This window comes from Thrips palmi, unplaced genomic scaffold (assembly GCF_012932325.1).
Source record: "Thrips palmi isolate BJ-2018 unplaced genomic scaffold, TpBJ-2018v1 HiC_scaffold_19, whole genome shotgun sequence".
Taxonomy (NCBI): domain Eukaryota; kingdom Metazoa; phylum Arthropoda; class Insecta; order Thysanoptera; family Thripidae; genus Thrips; species Thrips palmi.
Window position 1 is genome coordinate 6541858 of NW_023144628.1, and position 18118 is coordinate 6559975.

At 63.9% G+C, this 18118-nt stretch overlaps 2 protein-coding genes across 2 annotated transcripts; one reads left to right on the top strand and one right to left on the bottom strand.

The window, feature by feature from the left end:
- The first annotated feature begins 336 nt into the window (after window positions 1–336).
- On the top strand, window positions 337–4517 carry LOC117646280. Its single transcript, XM_034387122.1, has 12 exons — window positions 337–605; window positions 694–809; window positions 893–1053; window positions 1200–1390; window positions 1467–1704; window positions 2015–2125; window positions 2432–2613; window positions 2697–2830; window positions 2937–3043; window positions 3116–3196; window positions 3393–3568; window positions 4461–4517. Exons 1-12 carry the CDS (start codon window positions 339–341, stop codon window positions 4515–4517), a joined length of 1821 nt encoding a protein of 606 aa, XP_034243013.1. The 5' UTR covers window positions 337–338.
- On the bottom strand, window positions 3740–16329 carry LOC117646113 (ATP-binding cassette sub-family G member 4). Its single transcript, XM_034386827.1, has 13 exons — window positions 16049–16329; window positions 11597–11993; window positions 8963–9080; window positions 8688–8874; window positions 8461–8606; window positions 7645–7883; window positions 7244–7375; window positions 6675–6811; window positions 6001–6169; window positions 5818–5918; window positions 5577–5732; window positions 5294–5491; window positions 3740–5201 (listed from the first exon to the last, which is right to left on the bottom strand). The coding sequence occupies exons 2-13, from the start codon at window positions 11769–11771 to the stop codon at window positions 5040–5042; spliced, it is 1920 nt and encodes a 639-aa protein (XP_034242718.1). The 5' UTR covers window positions 11772–11993; window positions 16049–16329; the 3' UTR covers window positions 3740–5039.
- Window positions 16330–18118: the final 1789 nt, after the last annotated feature.

The following is an 18118-nucleotide window of genomic DNA, read 5'->3' on the forward strand; positions in this document are numbered from 1 at the left end:
TTTCAGATTCATCGATTCAGAGAAATTGCCGAGAAACGGAGAGAAACCAAACGCTGTATTGATACATGAACCTTCCAATGACAATTGAATGATCGTGGATGCGGAATGCGGGTGGAGACCAGCCGCGCGATAACATCCGCACTATCGCAAATACTGCAATTACACATTGGTTTATCACGGGGCGCGCAGGGCCGGGTAAACAGAAGAATCGGTTTGTCGCTCTGTCTCTGTCTCACTCATTGGTCTCTTCGTAAGGGCGCGAGAGAGACAGAGCGGCAGGAAGAGCGCGACACATGGCGGGGGCGCGCGCCACGGCCAGCATGCGCGCCACGGCCACCATGGCCACCAAACGCGTCATGCTCGCGGAGGGGTGTCGCCCACGGCCACCCTCGCCATGGCCAGCCCGGCCAGCCATGGCGTTCCTGCGAACGGCGTGCTTCGCGATCCTCCCTCTGCTCGTCTCACCCAACTTGACGTTCTACGAGGAGCTCTGCCCGCTGCCGGCCAACGACGGCCCCGCGAGTAGCAAGCTGGCACCGCCAGTGGGCCGCTGCGACTTCGACGCCAACTCGCTGGTCGTCATGGAGGACTTCGACATGGAGGAGGTGAGGCAGCGCGACGGTTTCTCGCGCGTCCCGTTGTCGCGGTGGTCTCGTCTTGCCTATTGCCTACTTGCTGTGCACTGCTGCGCAGTACGCCGGCAGCTGGCACGAAGTCTACGCCAGCGGCAACCCTCGCAACTGTAGCACGCACGTGTTCGCCACCGCCAGCGGCGCCGTCACGTACTTCGAGAAGGACTACGACTTGAGGTACGCCAGCGTACGCCAGTCATGCTGCAGCTCGCGGCACGCGGGCCAGGAGTAGGCGGTGGTTGACGTCGTCCGTGTTGCAGCACGGCAACGTACCGGGCGATCCAGGGCAGGGTGCAGAGCGTGGCCACAGCACAAGTGTTGATCCGGCGGCCGCGCGTGGTGGGGCTGGAGACCTACTCGATCCTGGACACGGACTACCTCACCTACGCCATCGTGCACACCTGCACCGTGCTCGCGAGCGGTAAGGCGCCTTGGGGGCGTCGGGTGACGGATGAGTAGCGTCCCATTTAGCGCCTTGGAAGCTCAAAACGTGTCCAGGATTTGGACCGCCTCTACCGGTCTTCTGACCCACTGTGCGCCGTCTCGCACGCCGTGATCCTGTTCCAGAGCCGGCGGCGGTGCGGGTGCTGAGCCGCGACTACGTGCTGCCGAGCCGCGTGGCCGAGGCCGTGGACGCCGTGCTGCTCAGAAGCTTCAGCTTGACTCGCGACGAGCTCACTGCCACCGACAACAAGGGCTGCATTCCCGACACGTGCCCGCCGGTCGGACCCACCGCGCAGTACCTGGACCTACGCCAAGTGAGCGAATCCCTATCCAGGAATCCAGGCGAACCATGGCCATGGCCAGGAGACAGTGTCGCAGCGTCGCATTCAGTTCGCAGGGTGGTGGCACCAGCTCATGATCCTGTCCAAGGACCCTCCGCAGACCGCCATGCCGAGCTGCACCAAGTGGCTGCTCACGCCCGCGCCCAACGACAGCGTGTTCCTGCAGCGGGAAGTCCCGAGCAAGGACCAGAACCAGAGCCCCCGGCGCCTGCCCACCCTGGAGGCGCGCCCCGACGACCCGCTGGCCGGCGACGGCCACTTCAGCATCCAGCAACGGCTGGAAGGGGGTGAGCCGCCGCGTAGTGGATTTGCCAGAAGACCGGTGGAGGTGGATTTTGAGCTCCAGAGTCGCTAAATGGGGCTCAAACCGAACGTGCGACCACACCCATGAATTGTACTCCAAACAAGAATTCCTTTAGTGGAGTCTCACGTTCGGTTCGAGTCCCATTTAGCGACTCTAGAGCTCAAAACGCGTCTAGAGTTTTGGCCGCCTGCGCCAGTCCCCTGGCCCACTGCGAGGCGCCGTATTGCACGATGTTTCGATTTTTGCGCCCCGTCGGTGATCGAACCCTTGACCTTCCCGCACGCCGCGCGCAGCCTCGTCGACAGTGCGCTTCGACGTCCTCGGCGTCGACTACCAATCGTGGGCGCTCGTCGCGGTCTGCAACCACACCTTAATGAGGAGCAACTTGAACAGAGCCGTGGAGAGTAAGTCGCGCAGCAGCGCAGCAGCGAGAGGGATAGCACAGTGGGCCAGAAGACCGGCGGCCAAAACCCTACACGCGTTTTGAGCTCCAGAGTCGCTGAATGGGACTGGAACCGAGCGTGTGGCCCCCACCAATGGATTGCTCGTACGGAGAGCAACCCATTGGTGGGGTCACACGTTCGGTTCGAGTCCCGATTAGCTATTCTAAAGCTCTAAACGCGTCTAGGGTTTTGGCCGCCTCCACCGGTCTCCTGGCCCACTGTGGGTTGGGTTTTAGTGGCGGACATTCATACTTTCGTAATGCCCAGTGTACACGATACTCCTGTCGCGGTATCCCTTGGTGGACTCCGTACCGTGGAGCGAGCTGAGGGACACCCTGGCTCGGCACGACCTGCAGGGCCTCCACCGCGAGGTCACGTCGTCGATGTCGTGCCCTTCGCCGCGCTGCCTGGACTGGATTCCCGCCAAGGCGCCCTTCGACGCCGAGAGGGTCAGTTCCCCCACGGTCTTCCCTGCGGGTCGCCGCCGCTCCGTCTTTCGATTCCGCGCGTCATTTCTGTCGGCGTTTCGCAGTTTTTAGGATACTGGTTCGTCATGGAGCAGACGGCGACCAAATCGGACACGGGTTTCTGCGCCAAGCACTTGCTGAGTTGGGACAATAATGTTGGATCGCACGACGTTCATTTGGACATCATCCAGTACAAGAGGTAGGCCTGCAGACTAATCCACGAAAGTCCTGTCTCTGTCGCACTCACAGCCCGGCGGGGGCGTCCGCGCGGCAGCTGGCCGTAAACGTTAACTCGTTGTGCACAGGTCCCCCGGCGCCCTGAACGTCATACCATACCGGTTATCGCAGGACATCCCGTTCGAGGGCAAGTTCACTGTCGTGGAGCCCATGCCTTTCGGTCAGCTCAGCTCTGGTAAACCGTAGCGCGACTGCCTGCATCGGTGCGCAGAGCCTCCCAGTGCAGCCCTTGTTCTTGTGCTTGCAGACTCGTTCAAAACCTACTGGGTCCTCGACACCGACTACGAGAGCTTCGCCGTGGTGTACAGCTGCTCGGGGCCGAGAGAAGGTAGGCCTGCCGCAGTGGGCCAACAGACCGGTGGAGGCGGCCAAAACTCTGGACGCGTTTTGCGCCACTCTGGAGCTCAAAACGCGCCTAGAGCTTTGGCCGCGTCCACCGGTCTTTTGGCCCACTGTGCCTGCACCGCGCTCCGCGTCTGCCTGGTCCATGTGCGGATCGTTGACAGTGTCGTACCGTGCTGCAGAGCGCGTCTGGATCATGAGCCGCGTGCCGGGGCTCAGCTGGACGGCGAGCCGCCACGTCGTGGACGTGCTGGTGCAGAGCCACGTGGACGTCGCCGCGCTGCGCACGGTGGACTGGCCCGTCTTCTGCGCCACCTGGCCCGACCCCAGCGTGGACCCCGACGACCCCGACCGGCCGGCCGGCAGCCGCGCGCCCAGGACGGCCGGGACGGCGCTGCCCTCCGCCGTCGTCGCGGCCATCGCCATCCTGCTTACGGTGTGCCGGACCTGCCGGACGGCGGCTGCTTTGGCGCGACCCCGCCGCGTGCGGCGCCATCTACACTGATCGTCGTGAAGAAAACCAGGCAAATCGATGCAAGAGACACTCATTTATTTATGACAAGTACACCTATAACGGTTTAACAAAGGCACAGCGACGCCACACGACGCACTTGCATGTGACAAGATAAAAGTATGTTTCTATAATAAAACCGTAACTCTACCATTGAGCAAATGTTCATTATGACAAAATTTACATGGAGTCACTAGAAAGAATGGTTGGTCTTGGCTTTCACACTGGTCTGATGCTACATGGGAAAGTAACGAGACAGGTGGTTTGGTCCAATCCTGCTGAGGTCCTAAACAGCCCTTCCCTAAACAGATTCATTTCGGTACTCTCCAATCTCATTTAAAATATACCTACAGAATATACATGATTGGAACGTGATGCTACTAAATTGAAGTCTATTTGCAAAAAAAAAAGCTCAATCAATCAATTAATTAATAAATAATCAAATATTAAATAAGGACTCACATGTCACGTGGATCCTAGGTCTACGCGCACGATAGGGACATCACAGACAGATTCGCGGTTAGCCGCGAGCTAGTTGCGATCTAATCGCAGTTAACACGTTCAGTGCAAGAAAATCTTTACCTTTTTTTTTCGAAATGGCTTGATGAAAATGGTCCTGCCATCGCACTGGACATGCAAAGCAAGTGCACAAATAATCGTACCACCCGAGAGGACCAGGCATAAATTAAATAAATACAACGTTTTCCTTATAAATATAACTTGGCGACCCCATCACTAGCAAAAGCCACTGAAGAGCCAGCTGAAGAGGCACATGGACACAAGGGAAGAAACATAAGATGGGAGTGAAAACTAAATTTACATGGAGGATGGCCGTGTCTCTGGACACGTAAACAATAAAAAGTGTGAGCGCTTCTTCGAGCTCTGCAGAGAGCCAACCCCATGCGGCTCGGTGGTGCGGGCAAGTCCATCGCCAGGTGGCGGCAGCAAGGGCAACCACCAATCAGGTAACTTTGGCTGCGACGTCGCGGCCCGAGCGGGCGGGGCTAGTGGGCGGGGCCCGCAGCCGCAGGTTGCCACGGACTGCACGCCACGGCATGCACGCCACGGCGCACGGCCCGACAGTTCTGGCAAATTCGGCGCGTCGTGGGGGCGCTGGGATGCGCTGCGCTGCGCCGCGCTGGGCCCGGGGACGGGGAGAACGGGGAAAAGGGGGCGGGCCGGCCGGACGACGCAGGCACCACTTCCACTTTCTAGCGGCGGCCACTCGGCCACGCGGCCCGGGGGCGGCCTGGATGGCGGCCTGGGTGGCGGCGGGGCGGGCGGAGGCGGGGCGCGGGGCGCAGGCACCTGCAGGCACTCATCGCATGGCGAACAGCTTCCACCGCAGCACCGGGTACGCCACGAGCCGCAGCAGCACCAGGATGCCGGCCAGCACGATCAGGTCCACGTTGTACATGTTGCCGTCCATGTTGGCGATCTCCGTGAGGAACTTGGTGGGGTACTTGTAGTGGCAGTAGTGCTGCAGAGGGCAGAGGATTCAGTAAGGCACTGTCCCGTGACTTTGACCCTGGACGTCACACAGTGACTGTGCCCAAGTCAGTCGTTACTTACGAACTCCATGCTGGACGTGCACCCCAGCGTGGTGCGGTTGCGGCCGTAGATGGAGCCGACGTAGCCCTCGAGACCGTAGCGCAGGTAGGACACGTACGTGCCCCACTTGAGGTAGGCGGGCATGTCGCGCAGGCTGACGCCGAAGCCGGCGAACATCATCATGGGCACCGACAGCGTGGGCGCCAGGAAGGTGCCGTTCTGCTCGACAGAGACATGACAAATCAGTTTGGGCAAAGACATCGTGCGGTGCGCGCACAGTGTGCCAGAAGACACCAGGACGTACCACGACGCTGAACACGGCGCCTACGAGCAGGCCGAAGGTCTGTGCCACCAGCACCACCAGGATGCTGATGCCCAGGAACACCCCGAAGCGCACCCACTCCAGCGGCTGCGCGCTCATTAAGTACACGATGATGGTGAAGGCCGTGCAGCAAATGACCTGCGAGGAACAAACAAATTTTCATCACATCACACTAAATCACAGTCGCTGCGTTCGCATGTGGCGAACCTCGGGCCACACTCACCGATATCGGCAGTTCCAGAATGTTGATTGACATGTAGTACGACTTGAGCGAGTACCATCTGTTGAAGTGTTCTTTCCGTAGAATCTGCATTTCGGTGGGGACTGGAAAACCGAAACAAGATCACGATTAAGCACACGTTTTAAATTTTGACCAGGCGGTACTTCGAAACTGATTGGGGCGTACAGGTGAGAACGGTGAGCATCATGGTGGTCATCATGTGGTGCACGAGGATGGCGAACAGCAGGTTCCAGTTGTCCAGCACTCTGGAGCCCTCATCGCCGCTCTGCCAGAACAGGATGCCGAGCAGCACGCCGACGATAACGTTCACGAGCAGCCTCATGTGGGTCATGGTCTGCGGGGAGAAAAGACGTTGTCAGCGCCGAAAAGAAACTTTTTTCCTTTTTTCCCCGCGAGTCTTCATTCTGATAGGCCCATGTGAGCCTAGCATGACCCGCCGACATGCGTGGTCAGCCGCGGAGCGCTGAGAGCGCTGAAAGCTCAGCGCGGTGGCTTTCGGTGGCGCGACGCGATGTGCTGACCGCGGCCACGACGCGCCTCGCATGTCGCCTCGCCTCGCGCCTCGCCGCCAATCGCCGAAACCCGAGCAGGGCGCCGCACACGCCGGCCAGAAGACCGGTGGAGGCGGTCGAAAACCCCGGACGCGTTCCGAGCCCCAGAGTCGCTGAATGGGGCTCGAACCGATCGGGTGACCCCACCAATGGATTGCTCTCCGAACGACGACTCTATTGGTGGGGCCACACGTTCGGTTCGAGTCCTGTTTAGCGACTCTGGAGCTCAAAACGCGTCTAGATTTCTGACCCACTGTGCGCCGCGGCACCGCACCGCCGTCCCCTCACCTGGTCTCGCTTGATCTTGATGTAGCCCCGGTTGAGCAGCACGCCGACCTGCCGCATGGTGGTCACGTCCTGCAGCGCCGTGTTGAGCTCGGCCATCTCCAGCATGTTGGGCAGCAGCTCCACCGACAGGCGCCGCGCTGCGAGGCAAAACAGTGGCGTCAGCGTTTGTCGCAGTACAGCGTCCCGGCCTGCAGGGCGGCAGAGCGCCGGGAGAGCCGCCGCTCCCGCGGTACAGCAGCGTACCGCGGCGGCCTACCCTCGCGGCGCTCCGCCGCGCCGGGCCGCGCCGGGCTAATGACACACGCGTCAGCCACGTGGCGGGCGCGCGGCCGCACCCTAACCATCAGTTTCCAGGTACGGCGTCGGCCTGCACCCGGGCCTCGATGCGATGACGTCACCCCCGCGGCCACCGAGGCGCCAAAGTCCACGTCGTTTCATCGTCGAGCGTATGGCCCGCCGGCCCGCCTCCGAGAATGAGGTGCTGGAAGCGGCGAAGCGGCGAAGCGGCGGCCGCACGGCCCGTCACTCCAACGCAAACGGGCAATCAGCAATCGGCGAGCCAAACTCACCTTCGGACTTCCGCCTCTCGACGACCACCTCGTTGTGGTTCTCGAACCAGCGGCTGCTCTTGCCGTTCTCCGTGCCGGCCACCAGCATGTCGATCTTGTCCTCGCCGTGCTCGCCGCACGCCAGCTCGATCACTGCAAGCGCACACAAAAAAGGCCATTAGCTTTGGGACAGTCGTGGGTTTACACTTCGTTTTTTTTCTCTATTCGCCAATTGTTCCAAGTGTTGCTCGCCGAGGAGGTAGCCAATAAAATAACGTGGCACCGAGCCACCGGGCAAATTTGTGCTGACGTCCGCGCCGCGCCCGCGCGTCTCCATGCGAACGTGGACGTAAACAGTCAACAAGCCAGCGCGCAGCAGCGCGTGTGCACTCTCCGCTGCACCATGGCTCCACCAGGCTCACCGAAGTCGGCCGGGTTGTGGAACAGCGGGCAGGGCACGCCGATGGTGGCGAGGTAGGGCACGATCTGCTTGGTGGCGCCCTGGTACAGGCAGCGGCCGCGCGCCAGCACGTAGACGTGGTCGAACTGGTCGAAGAGCGAGGCTGAGGGCTGGTGGATGGTGCAGACGATGGTGCGGCCCTGCATGGCCAGCAGCTTGAGCAGGTTCACGCACTGCGAGGTGGAGGAAGAGTCCAGGCCGCTGCCGGGCAGAGAGGACAATTAGCGGAGGGCAGCACACTATAGGCCAGAAGACCTGTGGGGACGGCCAAAATTCTAGATGCGTTTTGAGCTTTAGAATCGTTAAGCAGGAGTCGAACCGAACGTGTGACCCCACCAATGGATTCCTCGTTCGGAGAGCAAGCCATTGGTGGGGTCACATGTTCGGGTCGAGTCCCATCAGCGACTCTGGAGCTCAAAACGCGTCCAGGAGGTGGTAATTCCCGCTCGGACATTGTAATCACCGCGCGGCACTGTAAGTGATTTAAGCGCGGCCCCCGACCTTGACCCTGCCGGGTGGCGGCAAGAACAAGACAATGCTGCGGCGGTCCAGGCCGTCCAGGCGCAGCGCAAGCGCAGGCACCGTGCAGACAGTAACGAGGGCTGCAAACTGCTGGACGTGCAGAGACGTCAGTGTTTGGTCGACAGACTTACGACAGCTGGGTACACGTGTCGCGACAGTCAAGCGGCCCTGGACCCACGGCCTCAGCCGCCGAGACCAGCGTGGGTTGGAATCCGAACGCCGGTGGCGAAAAAAAATGCACGGAGGGTATACTCACGTGGTGGGCTCGTCCAGGAACATGAGGAGGGGGTTGTTGATGAGCTCCAGCGCGATGGAGAGGCGCTTCTTCTGGCCGCCGGACAGCCGCCCCGTCCGCGTCTCGGAGTGGTGCTTCAGGCCCAGCGTGTTGAGGATCTCGTCGATCTGTCGGGGAGACGGCCGCGCCGGGTGAGCGGGGGTTCGAATCGCTCAATCGAGTCGTTTTTTCCGTTTCGGCGTACTTACGATGGGCTGGTGCTCGGTCCGGGGGATGGAGCCCAGCTTGAGCCGCGCCGCCAGGGACATGTTCTCCTGCACCGTGAGCAGCGCGTGCAGCCTGTCGTCCTGCTGGATGTAGCACGACATGCGCCTGAACCGGTCCAGGTTCCTCGGCCTGCCGTTCACCATCACGTCGCCGGACACGCCCGTTAACCTGGACAACAATCGAGCCAAGAGTTACCACAGGGCGCTCCAGCCAGACGGGCTCGGCTCAGACGTTTCCGACGTGTTTTCTTCTTCACCTGTAGCCGGACAAGATGTCCAGCAGCGTCGACTTGCCGGCCCCGGAGGGGCCCATGATGGCGATGAGCTGACTGGGGCAGAACCGTCCGTTGACATCGTGGATGATTTTTTTCTGGCCTGCAACACGCATTAAAGAAGGGACCGATCAGCCGAGCGATTCAGAAGAGTCGTTTTCGTCGCTCTGTCTCTCTCGCACCCACGGGGCTGCCGGTCAGGGCGCGAGAGAGACAGAGCGGCAGATCGCTACAGGCGGCGGGCGCGCGATGCTGCGGCCGGACGGGCCGGGCGGTGCAGGGGGCTTTCGTCAGCATGCTGCAGCCCCGCACCGCGCCGCGCCGCGCGGGGAAGGGAAGGGAAGGACGCCGTCAACACGTTACTCAACCTTCCGCGTGTTGGCCGGCACAGTCAACAACACATTAAACCATTACGGTCAATAATGGCCGGCCGAGCGATTCGCCATTCGGAGCGTGGAATGCGTGCAGCGGAGTGTACAGCAGTCGATCAAAACGCAAAACGACGCCAATCTTAAATTGTTGCAGCGGAATTCCCCTTCCCGCTCCCCGCCACACGGACAAGATTCTGCCCAGACGCCGCCCACACGTCACGTGACATCGACGAGACTGTTCGCGCCCTTTCGGCGGCGGGTCCCTTCACACGAGATAGGGAGAGCCTGGCCAGTGTTTGCGGACACCAGGAGGCGGGCCGCGCTGGTCGCGCTGGCTGTGCCGGCCGGGCCGCGTCTCACCGCAAACACATGACTCAACGCGGGGCCGGGATTGGCCGCCGGCAGCGCGCCCAGCCGAGCGGCCGAGCACGCCGCACAGTGGGCCAGAAGACCGGTGGAGGCGGCCAAAACCCTAGGCGCGTTTTGAGCTCCAGAGTCGCTAAACGGGACTCGAACCGAACGTGTGACCCCACCAATGGATTCCTGGTACGGAGAGCAATCTATTGGTGGGGTCACAAGTTGGGTTCGAATGGCCAGGCGAAGGGGCAGATCGGCAGTGGTCTTTACGAGTGTCGCGGAGGGGCTTAGCGCCGCTCCGTCACTGCACCAGGCTCTGCGGCCTCTTGGAACAGCGCCACTCGTACCGGATTTAAAAGCACCGCCTCGGCGGTGGCGGGGCCGTGCCGGGGCCGGCGGCTCATTGTCCAGCTCCAGGCTCCAGCTCCAGCCTTCCAGCCTCCAGCTGGCCGAGGAGGAGGCAGGCCGAGTGGCCGAACGAAGGAGAAAGTGACCGAAGCAGAGCGCGGCCCGCGCGGCCCGCCGAGGCGACCGCCGAGCAACAACAACAACAAAAAACTTCGAAGACAAATAATCGAGCGCGCCGCCGCTGCGCGCTGCGAAACAACGCTGAGCACACCGATAAACCGTGTGAATCTCAAACACGACGGCGACGGCGACCCCTCTGCATCACTGCCTGGGGCTCTGCGGAGCGCGGGGGGCGGCAGTGCGTCCAGTCAGCCCGCTCGCACACACACACACACACACGCGCGCGTCCTTCGAAGCGCTCGCACCCACACAGAGTCGCGGACACCGCGCGACGCCGCCGTCCTGCCGACGACGAGCCGGAGGGCTTCCTTGTTCAGCAGCGCGGCGGCCCGTGACGTCATCCGCTCCATTGAGGTGCTGCACGAGTACGTGCGCGGCGTGAGGCTTTGGCGTCCGTGACGAGGAGCGCGATGCAAAGCGTGCAAAGCACGGCCGGGAGGCACGCCGTGACTGCCGTGACGGGAATCGGGTTGTCCGCACAGTGGGCCGATGGATCTCAAAATGCGCCTAGAGTTTTGGTCGCCTGCGCCGGTCTTCCGGCCCACTGTGGCCCGGTACGGCCCCCGATACGCCCCCCCCCCCTTTCTTTGCCGGCCGCGCAGCTCAGTCCGTTCAGTTTCTCCCGAGAGAGCGGCGGTCCGGTCGTTAGCGTACAAAGAGGGACGCGAAAAGCGAGGACCACTCTCCGGCGGGACTCGAACCCGGGTAGGGCGGGGCACGCTCGGATACACGTGGCGCACGACGAAGCGATGCCGGCAAAACGACTCGCCCGGACAAGCAGGGCGCATACTGCAGCGCGGCGCGGCTGTGCTAATGGTGTGCCCCCCCCCCCCCCGCCCCGAGAGCGTCTACGCATTGTGTGCAAATGAGCCGGCCGGCGTGGACAGCAGTCCTGTTGACAACTCGACTGCGTTCGCTACGAATTAACGTTAGGCGTCGCCCCGCGCATCTCTCTCTATCAACTGTTTCATTCCGCTAGGTCGCGGCGTCCCCACTCCAGCCTAGCCCCAGCCTAGCCCCGTCGTGGACGTCCACCGCTCATCCAATTCCGCGTCCGATCCCCGTCCTGGCAGTCCTGGCGCGCTCCTGTTTGGTGCCCCCCTTTGTCCGGCAGGCAGGCAGGCAGGCGGGCGGGGCTGGCAGAGCTGGCGGCCGCCACAACACACGACACCGCGGCGGCGGCGGCCCGCCAAACTTCGCACCCGTCCGTGCGCACCGAGCCGGTTACGCGTCGCCGTAAAACTGGCGGTCGCGGCAATGACCGCCGCCAAAACAGGGCGAGCGCGCGCGCCGGCCACCGGGGCTTCCCTCCAGGCAGGCCGCCGTGCGCCGCCGTGGCGCTGCAGCGCGCTGGTCCACTCACCTTTCCGGAAGCCGAGGCTGACGGTGTAGTTAAGGTCCTGGAACTTGACCTCCACGGGCTCGCGCTTGGGCAGGTGCGACAGGGTGATGGTGGGGCTGCCGTTGACGCGGGTCGGGCCGGCGGGGACCTCCGCGACGGAGGGGGCCTCCACCGCCTCGCGCATCACGGACTCCATACCGGTCTCACTTTCACTACACTACACTCCACGGTCCACTGTCCTCTGGCTGCTTGCTCCGCGGCTCCGCTGCTCCGCTCTGGCCGCGCGGCGGGCGTGGCGGCGTGGCGGCGCGCTGCGGAGTGGCGGTAAGGCCCGGCCTGGCGGGCTGCCTGACGGCGCGCTTAGCAGCTGCGGCGGCGGCAGCAGCGGCGTGCAGCGGCGGTCGGTGACATCATCGGGCTGCAACAGAGGAGCAGGGCATTTTATCAGTCACCAGTGTGGTACCTCGCCAATATTATTCGCCACAATGTCACGCCGTCTTGTTGATGCGCGGCGGAAGACGCACACGTCCCTCCTCTCCTCCCTAATCGTGCACGACTCATTGCCTGCCGGCGCGGCCGGCCTGCGCGATGACCCAGATCAAGCAGGCCCTGCCGGCCAGCCGCGGCACCCATGCAAAACACGGACTTGACGCCCACGGCCAGCACTATCTCCCGAGTCGCCACTCCCGAGTCGCCACCCTGGGCCCCGGCGTGGCGGCGCGGGGCTGTACGGGGCGGCGGCACCTAGAGATGCTACCACGCTGGGAAACACGCTCGACCCGACGGCCAGGCAGGCAGGCAGGCAGGCAGGCAGGCAGGCAGGCAGGCAGGCAGTCTGACCCACGCGGCCGCGGCCCCGGGCGGCGAGCAGTAATCCACAGTAATGTCGGCCAACGCACTGCCAATGGTGCCCAACGCACTGCAGCCGAGTCGATGACACTGGGACCGGGGCAGGGGCGGCAACGGCCTCGGTTGCCCCCGACGGCGACGCCGACGACGCGGTCTTCCCGCGCCCCGGGGCTACTGCTCTGCAGTGCTCTGGAAACCACACGAAACTTTCCCACCTCCGCTCCGACGCGGACCGTTTTGTGACCGCAGAACACCCTTGAGGCTGCGCTGCGCGGGCTGTGCAGTGCGTCGTGGAACGCACCCCGCGGCCCGCGGCCGTGACATGCGGTTCTCGCGGATCCGAACCACGCCCGCGGCGGGGACCGCGTCAGGCAGCAGCCGCCAGCGGCAGCCCCACATGAGCGAAAAATGGTAGCACAGCGGGTCAGAAGGCGGTGGAGGCGGTCAAAATCCCAGGCGCGTTTTGAGCTTCCGAGTCGCTCAGTGGGACTCGAAACACACGTGTGACCCCACCAATAGATTGCTCTCCGAACGAGGAATCCATTGGTGGGGTCGCACGTTTGGTTCGAGCACTGCTTACCGAATCTGGAGCTCAAAACGCGTCCACCGTTTTGGCCGCCTCCACCGGTCTTCCGGCCCGCGGAGTACGCACCCGTGTGTGACGATTTAACGAACGCCGGCATGCAGGCCGCGCTGCTCGGCGCTGCCGCACCAGCTGACGCGCTGACGCACTGCATGGCCTGCATGGCGGCCCGCCTGGCCGGCCGGCCCGCTGACCCCGAGGCGACAATTATTCAGCGGAACCCGTGTCGAGTAACCTTTGCACCGCGTGCTTGTGCTCGCTGCCTCGCTGCCCCGCTATCGGCCCGATAACACGGCCTGCACGGCCTGCACGGAGTTGGGCACGGCACGGGACTATTATTAAAGACTTAAGCCGCCGCTTTCGAATACACGCGGCCGGGCCGCTCATCGGCGTGGCGGCTCCGAAAAAAGGTGCGCGGCCCCGAGAGTGATGAACGCCTACAATGGAGACGGGACGGCGAAGACAGCGCGGCGGCGGTCTGGCTGCCGCGGGTTCGGTTAGGCGGGTCGCGGCCCCCGCGCCCGCGGCGTGGGATTCAAGTTCGGGGCGAGGCACTTGGAGGTGTGGCACACTGCAATCGGCGTGGAGAGCACACGCGCCGCAGCTTGCAACTCCGCCCCGCCCCGCCACAAGCCGGATTCGATAAGACGACGAGTGTTTTGCCTGTTCTTGACGGCGGCGAGGACCGCCGCACCACCACGACGCAGTACGCAGTTCCCGAGTGCACGCGCACAATTATCTTGGGCACTCGAAGACTCGGAGGCGCGGCAATTCGAACGGCAGCGGCGGACTGTTTCCGAGAGTCGTTTTCGTCGCTGTCTCTCTCGCACCCACACGGGACGCCCCACGAGTGCGCGAGAGACAGAGCGACGACAACGACTCTCGGAACCAGTCTGCGGCGTCGTGACACTGGAGGGCGGCCCGGCCCCCAAGGCCCCCAATTCCCTCGTCGCACGCGCCAATAGTCCACGATTCGTCACGACACTGTCGCGCTGTCGCAGTCACGCCCGCGTCACGTGCAGCCTGTTTGGCGGTACGAAGTCACGCCGCCCGTTTTCGTAATGCGTCGCCAAGACGCGCTGCGCTGAATGCCGGCTTCCGGGCGCGCGCGCGACAGAGAGAGAAAGAGAGAGATAGAGGCAGAGGCGCCGATAACGCATCGCGGACTCGCCGGCCGGCGTGGCCTGGCCGCGCGTGCGGATGGATGGGATGGGTCAGCCCTTTATCGTTTTGCCACCACGAGGGCTTCCTCAAGGGCCAGAACAACAAATTGGGAACGAGCAGCGCGACGCCAACGCGAGGACGCCGTCGACGGACGGGCGTTCGAGCAGGCGGCTAATCCTGAAACCTGTTTCGTCGCCATCACCTACTGGTCCTTGATCGTGGAGCACATCACCGACCTGGCCAAGCGGCCAAGGACGCTTCCTGACAAACTTTTCCAGCCGCTTTGGGACGATGGCCGATGAACCTCGCCTCTCCGGATCCGGGCGGCGGCCGCGTGGTTTGACCGTTGCGTCAGCCCGGGTACCGACGGACAGCGCGCGTGCCTCCGTGCCGCCCCGTCTCTGGCCGGCGGACCGATTCCAGATGTCTCTCTCGCACCTGCACGCACGAGATCGCAGTGCAGCGAGTCTCATGCTGTGCGCGAGGCGCGACGAGCACGAAGAAGACAAAGCGACGAATCAGCCATCAAGCGCTCTTGTAACTTGTACGACTTGTAACTTTTGAATCCTTCATAAAACAAGTTATCCTTCGTGCTTCTGGACTTTGACTGCGGAATCTTTCAGAACGATGTTTAACAAGGAATTTACCCATTAAACCTGCTTCTGTCCTCATGTTACGGTCTTTAACCCACGTTCGTGTAATGATACGTGATAAGGATGCCTGCCAGGAGGGCCGTCGGAGACTGACACGCCGGCCCGGGCCTGGCCGGGCTGGGTGACGGGGTCATCAAGCTAATTAGCATGCCGAGTCATCTTGACTTTCTTCGACCGTTTCGGCTTTGGCCCGCCCCGCCGGCCGGCGGCCGGGCACGGCAAGGTGGCAACGTGACGCCCGCCCGGCCGCCGAGAGGACAAAGAGGACGCCGCCGTGCCGGCTGGACCGGGCTGGACCGGCAAGGCGGCAGTCCCAGGCAATCCGCCACCTCGTGTGCATTTCCATGCCCGTTGACACGTTCATCGTCCGGCCCGGCAGGCCGGCAGTGTTGTCCGTGTTGTCGTAGCCCTGCTGTTTGTTTTGCCGGCGATCCTGAGCCGAGGCTTGAGTCTTATCCCGGCCGGCAGACACCGCCCTGCCGCTCTGCCTGGCTCTGCCCACCGAGATTAGGGCTGACCTCGGCGACCCCGCCGGCCGGCGCGCGGACGCCGAGCGCAGCGCGCGCAACGCCACTCTGCACGTGCGGACGCGCCTTGCCGCGCCGCGCCGCCGGCCGGCAGGTTGCTCATTTGCATAACCGCGTCCAACGAAAAACATTGAGTGCCAATCGATTCCGCGACTCCGAGGGCCCATTAGCCTTCATTGCAGGCTTCATTGCCGGCGGTGCAGTATGGGCGCGCCGTGCACTTTTTACGTCGTTCAGTTAAACGCTGCCATCCAACACCGGGCAGTGCGAGCAGTGCACGTTGCACGTGCCTTCTGTACAGCGCTTCAGCCGCCTCGCCGGCGTCGCTTCGCCGTCCGGTTGGCAACCCGGTCGGAGTGTTGCCGCGGTGGCGGCGGCGGCGGTGACAGCGATGCAGGAAAAGTGCTGTCCGAGACAAAGACGCGGTCCCACACGTCACCGACGGACGGACAGCCGATACGGGGCGAGCCGGGCGGAGCGGGGCCCCGAGTCCAGCCGAGCCGCGCCTGGCCGCGCCAACGCACCAAGGGAGCCGGGCCGGTGAGGAAGTGGAACTTCCCTGCGCTGCCATGGCGCTACCCGTGCTCGGCAGGGCAGGTCGCAAGTTTGGGGCTTCGCGCACAGCGCGCGCTTGTCATTGTCTCCCGGTCGCGGCCAAGCTCGACCGCAGCAAAATCTCCGCAGGCAGTGAATTTACCTCGTAGACGGCCTCGTCGTGCAGCAGCTCGTCGTCGCGCGGTCCCAGCTAGCGCTGTCCGACTAGTGTCAGATCCTGCACGCACGCACTGCACTCGCACTGGCACTGTCGCACTGATGCCGCGGCGGGGAGAGGGTGGGCGTCGAACTCGCGGCCGGACTAACAGTGGACCGACTTCGTGTTGCGTCGCGTCGCGTCTCGGCGGCTCTTCTCTGCCTCCACTCGACTGTGTCGTGTCTGAGCGCCGCCCGGGTTCCCCGCAGACTGCAGACTGGCCCGCTGGGTCTGCCCTGGCCGCCCCGCGCCCCGCCAGGCTTGCCGCCAGGCCCGCCAGGCCCTGGCCTGCCCTCACTCGGCTCCGCGCCGCGGGGGGGCGGGGCGGGGCGGGCGGCGCGGGCGGCGGGGGAGGACCGGCCGCCCCGCCTTCGCCGCCAGGTAGGAGGGAAGTCCTCGAGTTCTGGGCGGCCACGCCGCGGACCCCCCATCCCGCAACAGCTGATGAGTGGTCCACGCGGCTCCCAGCGACCGACTTGGGCCGAAAATTACTCTGTGAACCGGGACTTCCCTGCCGCCGCCACCCGCGACGCTCTCCGTCCGTGACGTGGAGCAGCCCCGTGGAGGCCATCACGGTGGCGGCACCTAGCCGACGGTTCGCTCCGGGAAGACGACGCGGATGGCCGTCGTGAGCACGGCGTGGTTTTCCCTCCGCGGCGCCAGCAGCGCCAGCGCAAGCATTGCGTCACGAGGCGCCGGCGGGAGGCAGTGCCTGGAGCCTGGAGCCTGGAGCCGCCTTCCAGCGTCCCAGCGTTCCAGCAGCCGGGCCGCGGCGCCGCGGATGGCCGGACTAGACGGTCCAGCGCGGGGCGGCGGCGGGGCCGCGAGCAGTCGGATCCGCGTCGGGTCCTCGCGGCTCGGCTGGGCTCGGGCGCGCGGCGCGCTCGGCTCGGCAAGGTCGTTCTTGGCGGGGTGCAGTGACCGCAGCGTTGTGCAGCTCTCGGATAATGGCTTGGGGCTTGGGCGGGCCGCGCTGGCCGCGCGAGGGGAAGGGGAAGGGGGACGGGGTGGAAGTAGGGCGTTTGTCGTGCCTATCTAGTTGTAAAGGGGAAAGGGGCCGGGCGGCCGGCAGGCAATCAGCCAGCCCGCCGAGGAGTCCCTGCGCGACGGGATGCGAGGTCCCTGGGGCGTCGCGGTGCAAGGCCACCCCGCCGGCCCCTTGACGGCCACCTGCCGGCGGTAAGGCGGTACAGTACCGGCCGCGGCGCGGATACCCGGGCCTGGCCGCCTGGCCGCTCACACACTCAGGCGGTGCGTAACGCGGCGATAACTACAACGACGTATCTCGAACGGCAGACAGAAAACAAACACGACGGCGCGCAAACAAATTACCCGCGCGAACCGACGGCCCGGCCAGCGACTAGGGACCGGCCAGGGCTAGGCGAGGGCGGGCGCAGCGCCCAGCGCCACCGACACCGGCAGACTGACAGTCGCCTTCGTCGCTCTGCCTCTCTCGCACCTATACGGGACGCCCCATGAGTGCGAGAGAGACAGCGACGAAAACGACTCTCAGTCTGCAGCCGCCTGCTGCCGCGGCGTGCCATCATAGGCCATTACACGTCCTGGAAGACGAGTCGCGACGCGCCGCCACGCCGCCACGCCCCGCAGTCACGCACTGATACCCGAAGGCCGCCGTCGTGCCGTCAGTTGGCACGCGAAGACAAGCCGAAGACAAGCCGAAGACAAGCCGAAGGCGGCCTGAAGTGAACGCGGCGCCATTCAGTCCGTCTTACATCGCCGCCAGAGAATATCCTCATTGCCAACTCGATTTGGCTGCGTCCGAGGCAGTGCAGTGCCTCGAGAAGGCATTATCAATTACGCGTCGCCGCGGTCCGACGCGCACCAGCAGGCTGATTCCGCGAGTCGCTCTCGTCGCTCTGTCTCTCTCGCACCGATACGGGAGGCACCGTGAGTGCGAGAGAGACAGAGCGACGAGAGCGACTCTCAGTCCGCAGCGCGTCATGCGTGCGCAGTGCGGAGTGCGGGGGCAGCGGGTCGGGGCGGGACGCAGTCGAG

What these genes read in the sequence shown, in the direction of transcription:
- LOC117646280 (XM_034387122.1), top strand. Translation starts at nt 339, where the DNA reads ATGGCCACCAAACGCGTCATGCTCGCGGAGGGGTGTCGCCCACGGCCA. An exon ending in CCAGCAACGGCTGGAAGGGG is followed by an intron (nt 1,705 to 2,014) that starts GTGAGCCGCCGC and finishes CGCCGCGCGCAG; the next exon opens with CCTCGTCGACAGTGCGCTTC. An exon ending in CTGCTCGGGGCCGAGAGAAG is followed by an intron (nt 3,197 to 3,392) that starts GTAGGCCTGCCG and finishes ACCGTGCTGCAG; the next exon opens with AGCGCGTCTGGATCATGAGC.
- LOC117646113 (XM_034386827.1), bottom strand. Translation starts at nt 11,771, where the DNA reads ATGGAGTCCGTGATGCGCGAGGCGGTGGAGGCCCCCTCCGTCGCGGAG. An exon ending in CAGCCTCGGCTTCCGGAAAG is followed by an intron (nt 9,081 to 11,596) that starts GTGAGTGGACCA and finishes TGCGTGTTGCAG; the next exon opens with GCCAGAAAAAAATCATCCAC. An exon ending in CCACAACCCGGCCGACTTCG is followed by an intron (nt 7,376 to 7,644) that starts GTGAGCCTGGTG and finishes GTGCGCTTGCAG; the next exon opens with TGATCGAGCTGGCGTGCGGC.